Here is a 10,457-nt window from a genome sequence, read left to right as displayed (position 1 = left end):
TGCAGGAAACTCCCCTTTTATTGATTGTAATGATGTAGAACATCAACTCTGATTGGACGACGCCCTCACATTAAATTCATTCATTTCCGTCTCTCTGGAGTTCTATTCACATTTAAGAAACACTGTTTAACTTTTGTGCTACAACTGTAATGCTAACGTGGTGACAGTTGAGTTAAACCGTTTTGTTGCTATAGATACCCGGCTTACAGTCGTTACTTATACAGTCGGATTTCTGGTCCATATCATTGATAATTGATTCAGGAACAACGATCTAAAGAACGGATCAACTGTAATCTGATTACGTTGGTGGAATGAAACCAGTGAATTACGACTCCTGGTCTGGAACTTTAACTTTAGCTAAAGTTAAATCAGAGTTCTGATGACCCGGTGCTGCAGGCCACGCCCACTCACAGGTGGATTCACCTGTAGCCACGCCCACCTGTACCTGTTTGACTAATGGCTGCTAGTTAGCATGAACATAGCAAGCTAAGACGCTAGCCCTTTTTCAGCTTTGTGCTAATCCCATTGATTATGTGCTAATCGAGCTAATCAAACCCTTTCCAGCCAAGAAACACCCGTTAATGTTTGTGCTGTAAATGTTGCTCGTGTTGGCTACGCTAGCCCTGTGCTCAGACGGACATGCGACAGACGGACCTTCGACTGACGGACCTTCGACTGACGGACCTTCGACTGACGGACCTGCGACTGACGGAGTTTCGACTGACGGACCTTCGACTGGCGGACTTGCGACTAACGGACCTGCGACTGACGGACCTGCGACTGACGGACCTTCGACTGACGGACCTTCGACTGACGGACCTGCGACTGATGGGGTTTCAGCTGACGGACCTGCGACTGACGGACCTGCGACTGACGGACCTTCGACTGACGGGGTTTCGACTGACGGACCTGCGACTGACGGACCTGCGACTGACGGACCTTCGACTGACGGACCTGCGACTGACGGACCTGCGACTGACGGACCTTCGACTGACGGGGTTTCGACTGACGGACCTGCGACTGACGGACCTTCGACTGATGGACCTGCGACTGGCGGGGTTTCGACTGACGGACCTGCGACTGACGGACCTGCGACTGACGGACCTTCGACTGACGGACCTGCGACTGACGGACCTGCGACTGACGGACCTGCGACTGACGGACCTGCGACTGACGGACCTTCGACTGACGTGGTTTCGACTGACGGACCTGCAACTGACGGACCTGCGACTGACGGACATTCGACTGACGGACCTGCGACTGACGGACCTTCGACTGACGGGGTTTCGACTGACGGACCTTCGACTGACGGACCTTCGACTGACGGACCTGCGACTGACGGGGTTTCGACTGACGGACCTTCGACTGACGGACCTTTGACTGACGGACCTGCGACTGACAGACCTGCGACTGACGGACCTGCGACTGACGGACCTTCGACTGACGGACCTTCGACTGACGGACCTTCGACTGACAGACCTTCGACTGACGGACCTGCGACTGACGGACCTGCGACTGACGGACCTGCGACTGACGGACCTGCGACTGACGGACCTTCGACTGACGGACCTTCGACTGACGGACCTTCGACTGACAGACCTTCGACTGACGGACCTGCGACTGACGGACCTTCGACTGACGGACCTTCGACTGACAGACCTGCGACTGACGGACCTGCGACTGACGGGGTTTCAGCTGACGGACCTTCGACTGACGGACCTTCGACTGACGGACCTTCGACTGACGGACCTGCGACTGACGGACCTTCGACTGACGGACCTGCGACTGACGGACCTTCGACTGACGTGGTTTCGACTGACGGACCTGCGACTGACGGACCTGCGACTGACGGACCTTCGACTGACGGACCTGCGACTGACGGGGTTTCGACTGACGGACCTTCGACTGACGGACCTTCGACTGACGGACCTTCGACTGACGGACCTTCGACTGACGGACCTGCGACTGACGGACCTTCGACTGACGGACCTGCGACTGACGGACCTGCGACTGACGGACCTGCGACTGACAGACCTGCGACTGACGGACCTTCGACTGACGGACCTTCGACTGACGGACCTTCGACTGACGGACCTTCGACTGACGGACCTTCGTCTGACGGGGTTTCGACTGACGGACCTGCGACTGACGGACCTGCGACTGACGGACCTGCGACTGACGGACCTTCGACTGACGGACCTTCGACTGACAGGGTTTTGACTGACGGACCTTCGACTGACGGACCTGCGACTGACGGACCTGCGACTGACGGACCTGCGACTGACGGACCTGCGACTGACGGACCTGCGACTGACGGACCTTCAACTGACGGACCTTCGACTGACGGGGTTTCAACTGACGGACCTTCTACTGACGGACCTGCGACTGACGGACCTGCGACTGACGGGGTTTCAGCTGACGGACCTGCGACTGACGGGGTTTCGACTGACGGACCTTCGACTGACAGGGTTTCGACTGACAGACCTGCGACTGACGGACCTGCGACTGACGGACCTGCGACTGACGGACCTGCGACTGACGGACCTGCGACTGACGGACCTGCGACTGACGGACCTTCAACTGACGGACCTGCGACTGACGGACCTTCGACTGACGGGGTTTCAACTGACGGACCTTCGACTGACGGACCTGCGACTGACGGACCTTCGACTGACGGGGTTTCGACTGACATGGTTTCGACTGACGGACCTGCGACTGACGGACCTTCGACTGACGGACCTTCGACTGACGGACCTGCGACTGACGGACCTGCGACTGACGGACCTTCGACTGACGGGGTTTCGACTGACGGACCTGCGACTGACGGACCTGCGACTGACGGGGTTTCGACTGACATGGTTTCGACTGACGGACCTGCGACTGACGGACCTTCGACTGACGGACCTTCGACTGACGGACCTGCGACTGACGGACTTGCGACTGACGGACCTTCGACTGACGGACCTTCGTCTGACGGACCTTCGACTGACGGACCTGCGACTGACGGACCTGCGACTGACGGGGTTTCGACTGACGGACCTTCGACTGACAGACCTTCGAATGAAGGACCTGCGACTGACGGACCTGCGACTGACGGGGTTTCGACTGACGGACCTTCGACTGACGGGGTTTCAGCTGACGGACCTTCGACTGATGGGGTTTCAACTGACGGACCTGCGACTGACGGGGTTTCGACTGACGGACCTTCGACTGACGGACCTTCGACTGACGGACCTGCGACTGACGGACCTGCGACTGAAGGACCTGCGACTGACGGACCTGCGACTGACGGACCTTCGACTGACGGACCTTTGACTGACGGACCTTCGACTGACGGACCTTCGACTGACGGGGTTTCAGGGTCATGAGGTGAAGGTTTCGGGGTTTCGGGGTTTCATGGTTCCGTTGTGAACAACTTATTTTTAAAATCTAATCTTTAAAAGCTCAGTTGCCATGGATACAAACAGACACAACTGACAGTCAATCAAAAACACACCTATTGATTAGCATTAGTAGATCACTGTTATTGGGGGCGGGGTCACCGGGGGGCGGGGCATGCTTGGCCTCTTTTCTGGGAGCTGATTGGTTTTTCTCAACATTAAAAAAAACAGTTACAGACACGCAGGAAATCATGGTTTTTGTTCCTGATTGGTTCCAGCCAATCAGCTGTCGACTGACACTCTGGCTCCCTATTGGTGGAGGAGACAGGGGGCGGGGTCATGGAGGTGGGCGGGGTTAACTGGCCTAGGTGGGCGGGGTTAACTGGCCTAGGTGGGCGGGGTTAACTGGCCTAGGTGGGCGGGGTTAACTGGCCTTGTGTAGCATAGACTCCTCACTTTATTAGATTACTGGGCGTAAGTAATAAAGTAGAGTGTATGTCAGCGTACATGTAACACACACACACACACACACACACACACACACACACACACACACACACACACACACACACACACACACACACACACACACACACACACACACACACACACACACACACAGTGTGGCCAGTCCAACATGTGTAAACAGTAGAAAAGAAATAGGTATTGAACTGCTCAGTGTCGTCACTATCGTCGTCTCAACGTCAACATTATTTTATTCTGTATCAGCAGCTCATTTATGGCACAGGACTGAAATCTTAAAGTGAACCCTCCATATTATATATATATATATATATATATATATATATATATATATATATATATATATATATATATATATATATATATATATATATATATATTTGTGGGCAGGGGTGCTCCAACCATCACCAGCTGATTCCCGCTAATTGTAATTCAGAAAATGAAAAGTAATAAGAGATAAATGACCTTTCTTGTGTTTATTATTTTAATGGAGAGTTTTACTGAAACCGTCCTGAAACCAGTAACCAGTAACAGTCAGACTCTAATGTGGAGTCTGACTGTAGTAACAGCGTTACTACAGTAACTAATGTGGAGTCTGTACTGTTTTTGGCCCGGGAGTTCCAGAACTGCTGCTATTCTAAACGCTCTGTTCTCTACTGGTAAATCTGAATGTTTTCCTGTCAAATCAGGTATTTAATAAAAATGATTGATACTACCAACAACTATTTTCAACTTCATACTTCCACTTGGCGTCTAAAAACTCATTTGTGAAGTGAAACTCCTTTTATGTTTGGAGTTGGACCGGGTTTTAGTTCAACTGTGTCTGAACGTGAAGGTCTAAAAGCTTTCAAAGGTCCGGTAGAACAACTTTCCCTTATTTCATTTCATCACTTCTGATCCCGTGACTCCCGTTCATGGAACGGTTTTGGTTCTGGTTTAAGCCAGAGATGGTTCTGATTGGAGCATCCCTCGTCTCCCTCGTCTCCCTCGTCTCCTTGGCAACCGTTGTGTCCATAAGCCGGTTCTGGATTCTGGACCTCGGTCTCACCCGTTGTTCTGCTGGGGTTTCTCTTCTGGTGGAACCAGGGGCCCCTTTACTACCCGGGGTACCAGGACCACGGAGAATCCCAGAACCAGAACCAGAACCAGGCCTGGGACCAGTAAGAATCCCAGAACCAGAACCAGGCCTGGGACCAGTAAGACCACTAGTGGGACTTGGGTTCAGCAGAACCAGGAACCATTAAGACTAAAACTTCTGGACCAGTATGACCAGTAGCCGGGACTCTGGTCCCAGAAACACCAGGTAAACCGAGGTCCTGGAACAGAACCGGGTCCTGGACCGGGTAGGTACTGGTTCATTTTACCACCACGACCAGAACCAGTGTGACTCCAGCTCCAGTTCTTCTGGAACCAGAACCACAATCATTCTGGACGACTGGACCCTCGTTTGTCCGACTGGTTTCATTGAAACCTGAACGGTTTGTCTCCAGTGTGTCGACACCACAGACTCTTCCTGGACCCGTTTAGTTGGTACCGCTGGTACCGCTGGTACCGCTGGTACCGGACAATAATTACAGTTCTGGTTCCATAACTGGATCCAGTGAAAGTGTGAGGAGTATTTCAGTCCGTGTGCTTTCAGGTCAAACATCTGCAGCTCCGTCCACGTTAACCAGTTTATACACATTTAAACCAGTTTAAAACAGTGTAGCAGGATTCTCCTCCCAGTCCGGTCTCAACCGGCTCAATCCAGTTTGAAACAGTTTCGGTCTGCTATAAGGAATTATTGATAAGCTGCCCCTCAAGCCCCGCCCCCAAGCCGTCTCCGGGTTGGCTCCACTTGATTGGACCGTCGTCTTCTCCCTGGTCGCCTGAGGAGTCCGAGCGTCCGGCGTCGCTGCTGATTGGCTGAGGGGAGTGGCTGCTGATTGGCTGAGGGGAGTGGTGGTTGGTGGTTCCATCGTTGTGATTGGCCAGCGGGGAGGAGCAGCAGGAAGAGCTGGGGTTCCGGCTGATAACCAGCTCTAACCGGTTTGGAGACTCAGCGATCAGAGGAACGACGAGGCAGCAGTCGAAGTCCCGGGTCCGGACGTGGTTGATCTGGAACAGCAAACGTCACGTGTCACGTTGTGTTTGCTTTATTTACAAATTACCTTATGTTTCATACATAAAAAGGGTTAGAAAAAAATGTAATTTGACGTACCTTACACATAATCAACCATATCAAAATACACAATATAGAGGCAGTTATATTAGGTCTAGACGCCGAAAAGGCTTTTGATTCGGTAGAGTGGTTGTTTCTGTTGAGTATTAATCAGATTTCACTTTCACAAAAAATGTGTTGAGACAATAAAAGCATTATATAACAAGACTACAGCGAAGATACGGATTAAGGGCAATACATTTTACACTGTACAATATGTTTTTATACAGAACTTTGTATTTTTTTCTTTATCTTTTGAAGAAAAAAAAAGTCTTTGACAGATCACCTGTTTTGGCGTATTTGTTACAAGGTGGTGGTGTGTGTGAGGAGGTATATGTGAGTGGGTGTGTGTGAGGAGGTATATGTGAGGGTGTGTGTGTGAGGGGATGTGTGTGAGGGGGTGTGTGTGAGGGGGTGTGTGTGAGGGGGTGTGTGTGAGGGTGTGTGTGAGGGGGTGTGTGTGAGGGGGTGTGTGTGAGGGGGTATATGTGAGGGGGTGTGTGTGAGGGGGTGTGTGTGAGGGGGTGTGTGTGAGGGGGTGGGGTCCAACTTTCTAATTGCGGGGTAAAGGGGAGGTAATTATCAGACGTTTTTCCAATTGTTCAAATCTTTATAATTATAATCCACAATTACCAGGTAATATTATGGAAACAACTCACGCTTTCTTTTACAGTCCAGTTTCACTTTAATTAATGGGTAATTATCAGGTAATTATTTCTGTACTTAATGAGGAAGTACCAGGTAATATTATGGAAACAACACACGCTTTCTTTTACAGTCCAGTTTCACTTTAATTACTGAGTAAAAACCAGGTATAAATGTCTGTACTTATTGGGTAAATACTACTATAGGAAATAGAATTACTGGGCAAGTAACTACAAGGTAAGTACCTGGATTACCAGGTAAAACATGGTAACTACCAGGTTAATTACAAGGTCAATAGAGTCATTTACACCCTCGGGGGTACATGCACCAATCCATTGATAATACATAAATCAATAATGAATGGGTAAATACCCGGTAGTTATCCATGAAATGTATAGTAAATACAAGGTAACTACATGGTCATTGCAGTCTAATTAGCTGGTAACTACCTCAAATATAGGTTATCATTTCCTGGTAGTTTGCAGAAAAATACTTAGTAATTACCTGGTACTTACTTAGAAATAATTCATGTAATTTCAGAGTAATTACATGGTAAATTGACTGGTAGTTACCAATATTAACCTAGTAAATACCTGTCATTTCCCTCATAGTTCCATCTAATGTCTTTGTAATTACCTAGTAATGTTTAGTTTAAACAACCAGGTATTTACCATGTTATTACACGGTAAATACACATAATTACATGGTACAAGAAAATACGTAATAATTACCTAGTACTTACTGGGTAAATTACCCGGTAGTTAGCATGTAATTACCTTGTAAATACAAGGTACTACTAGGTAATTACAGTGTAATTACCATGGTATTACCTGGTTATTACTGTACTGTAAAAGAAAGGGTTACCAGAATAGAAGCAATAAAAATGAATTTATTACCACAAATCTTATATCTCTTTCAGACCTTACCAGCCGACCTCCCAAATGAAAAATTTCACGAATTAGATAAAATGATTTCAAGATTTATTTGGCAGGGAAAGAGGCCTAGGATAAGGTATAGGACATCACAATTACGTAAGGAGAAAAGGAGACCTCTCCCTTCCAAATATTAAAAATGATTACCGGGCAGCTCAGATAAAAACTCTAGTCCACATATGTAACCCGTCCTACAAGGCAGTGGAAAGAGAGAGTGCCAGATATCAAGCGATATTCCACTACAAGCTATAATAGGTGACAATGCATGACTTTTTATTTATTTTTTTTATTTTTTATTTTATTGGCTTTGTTTCGAACACAACAAAACCCAATCAAATTAAAAGCATCAAAATATTAAAAAAAGCAAAACAAAAATAAAAAATAAAACACACAGCAAAACAATGTGTTTACGGGGAACAGGAGGAAGCAGAACGCTTATTTAGTCCTGTCCCTTCCTCACAATATCATATCATATATAACCTATGAAAATTAAATAAAATTAAAAGAAAAGAAAGAGAAGAAAAGAAAAGAAGAGAAAGGAAAAAGACAAAATAACTTAAATATCTAAAAGAAAACAGTGTAATTTGATGCAGGACTGGTGTGTAAACGATGAGTACCTGCAGTATCCGGTCGTAGGCCCGGAGGCCACCGCGGTCCGCCGGGCCTCCGGGCCGGATGTTGTTAACGTAGACGCCGCGGTCCAACAAACCGTCAGAAACACTGAAACCGAAGTCCTCCAGGTCCGAGTCCTTCTCCAGCGTGAGCTGCAACACAAATACACGTTTAAGACCATCAGAAACACTGAAACCGAAGTCCTCCAGGTCCGAGTCCTTCTCCAGCGTGAGCTGCAACACAAATACACGTTTAAGACCATCAGAAACACTGAACCCGAAGTCCTCCAGGTCCGAGTCCTTCTCCAGCGTGAGCTGCAACACAGAGACACGGTTCAGACCCTCAGATTCTCAAACGTCACTGTCGAGACCAGCAGATTCTCAAACGTCCATCAGATTCTCAAACGATCTTCAGATTCTCTAAGGCCGCGTTCAGACTGCAGACAAATATCCGATTTTTACTCCATCCAGATTGAAACTGGATGACTCTTTTGAAGTCTGAACAGTCCCAAACCGCATGATATCCGATTTTTGCAAACCAGATCGAAACCACCTCCGGGAGGTAGTTTCATATCCGATCCATATCTCATTTGGGCAGATGCGTCTCAGTCTGAACATCCAAACACTCAGATCAGATATGACTGTCCCAGACGCTCCAAACCACCCGCCCATTTCCAGTTGTGGAGCTACTCATCCTTTCACAGAGAGCATGTACAATCTCTGATGTCACGTCAAAAACTATTATTTGTAGTTTGAGTGTTGCAAATTCACATTACAACATGTTTTAATAGCAGAAAAAAGAGCGCATTTCCACGTAGGTGCGGGTGGCCGCGTACCCTACGCCGTAGGTCTGCGTTGGTGTAACGCAGAACCATAAATCAGCCTTCAGTCGCGCTGAGAGCCTGAACCTGCAGCCCGTCAGCCCCTCTCCTCCTAGGAGGAGAGGTTATGGAGCGGGGCTGCCAGTTAATCATTGCTGGTTGGTTTTGTTAACTCTGAGCTTTGATGGTTGGTTTGTTAGTTTGCTGATGGTTTTGTTCTCAACACCTTTCTCTGGGACGTCGGTTCCTCCACCGAGACACAACTTTTGCGGTATGCGTTCATTGTTATGTCTAAAAATGATGCGCAGTGCCGACCCAATCAGAAACAGTACAGATATTTTGGGATTTTTTTATATATAAAAAAAATACATGACTTCACACAATACACGCGCTGGGTGACGCCTCCGCTCCGACGTCGTTGCTACGGCAACCCGTCAGATCAGTCAATGATGTGGCCCAGTCTGAACAGAACCAGATCCCATTTGGACACTTGCTAAAAACAGTGTGGACAGTCAGCCCTGAAAATATACGGATATGAGAAGGAATCAGATATGAATCAGATTTGCCTGCAGTCTGAACGCGGCCTAACGACCATCAGATTCTCAAACGACCATCAGATTCTCAAACGATCTTCAGATTCTCAAACGAACATCAGATTCTCAAACGATCTTCAGATTCTCAAACGAGCCTCAGATTCTCAAACGACCATCAGATTCTCAAACGTCACTGAGAGCTGAAGGACCGGTTGAAGGACCGGTGGAAGGACCGGTGCTGCTCACCTTGTGGAGTTCCACAGGGTTCTGGTTTAAGATGTCGTTGACTTCCTGCTTCATCTTCCTCATGGCAAACGCCCGGCGTTGCGGGTCCGAGGGCAGAGTGTTGGAGCGAGGGGTCACCTGGAAACATGACGACAAATACTGAAACTCAATAGGGTAGCTAGGGTTAGCCGTTAAGATCCACCGGTTGGGTTGGGGGTAGAACAGGTAGGGTTGGGGGTAGAACCGGTAGGGTTGGGGGTAGAACAGGTAGGGTTGGGGGTAGAACAGGTAGGGTTGGGGGTAGAACCGGTAGGGTTGGGGGTAGAACAGGTAGGGTTGGGGGTAGAACAGGTAGGGTTGGGGGTAGAACAGGTAGGGTTGGGGGTAGAACAGGTAGGGTTGGGGTAGAACAGGTAGGGTTGGGGGTAGAACAGGTAGGGTTGGGGGTAGAACAGGTAGGGTTGGGGGTAGAACAGGTAGGGTGGGGGTAGAACAGGTAGGGTTGGAGGTAGAACAGGTAGGGTTGGGGGTAGAACAGGTAGGGTTGGGGGTAGAACCGGTAGGGTTGGAGGTAGAACAGGTAGGGTTGGGGGTAGAACCGGTAGGGTTGGGGTAGAACCGGTAGGG

At 48.8% G+C, this 10,457-nt stretch overlaps 1 protein-coding gene across 1 annotated transcript in view; it reads right to left on the bottom strand.

Moving 5' to 3' along the window:
- Positions 1–5,038: 5,038 nt before the first annotated feature.
- grip1 (glutamate receptor interacting protein 1) overlaps positions 5,039–10,457 on the bottom strand; it is a 128,877-nt gene continuing 123,458 nt past the window's right edge. Inside the window, exons 25-27 of the mRNA XM_061714321.1 lie at positions 9,852–9,968; positions 8,258–8,404; positions 5,039–5,960 (exon numbers count right to left, since the gene is read on the bottom strand). Coding sequence (XP_061570305.1) covers positions 5,634–5,960; positions 8,258–8,404; positions 9,852–9,968 — 591 coding nt within the window. The 3' untranslated portion in view covers positions 5,039–5,633. The remainder of the gene's footprint in view (positions 5,961–8,257; positions 8,405–9,851; positions 9,969–10,457) is intronic.

Source organism: Cololabis saira, chromosome 23 (genome assembly GCF_033807715.1).
Source record: "Cololabis saira isolate AMF1-May2022 chromosome 23, fColSai1.1, whole genome shotgun sequence".
In the NCBI taxonomy this organism is placed as follows: domain Eukaryota; kingdom Metazoa; phylum Chordata; class Actinopteri; order Beloniformes; family Belonidae; genus Cololabis; species Cololabis saira.
Note: the sequence above shows the minus strand (reverse complement) of the source record. Positions and strands in the feature narration are given on the sequence as shown.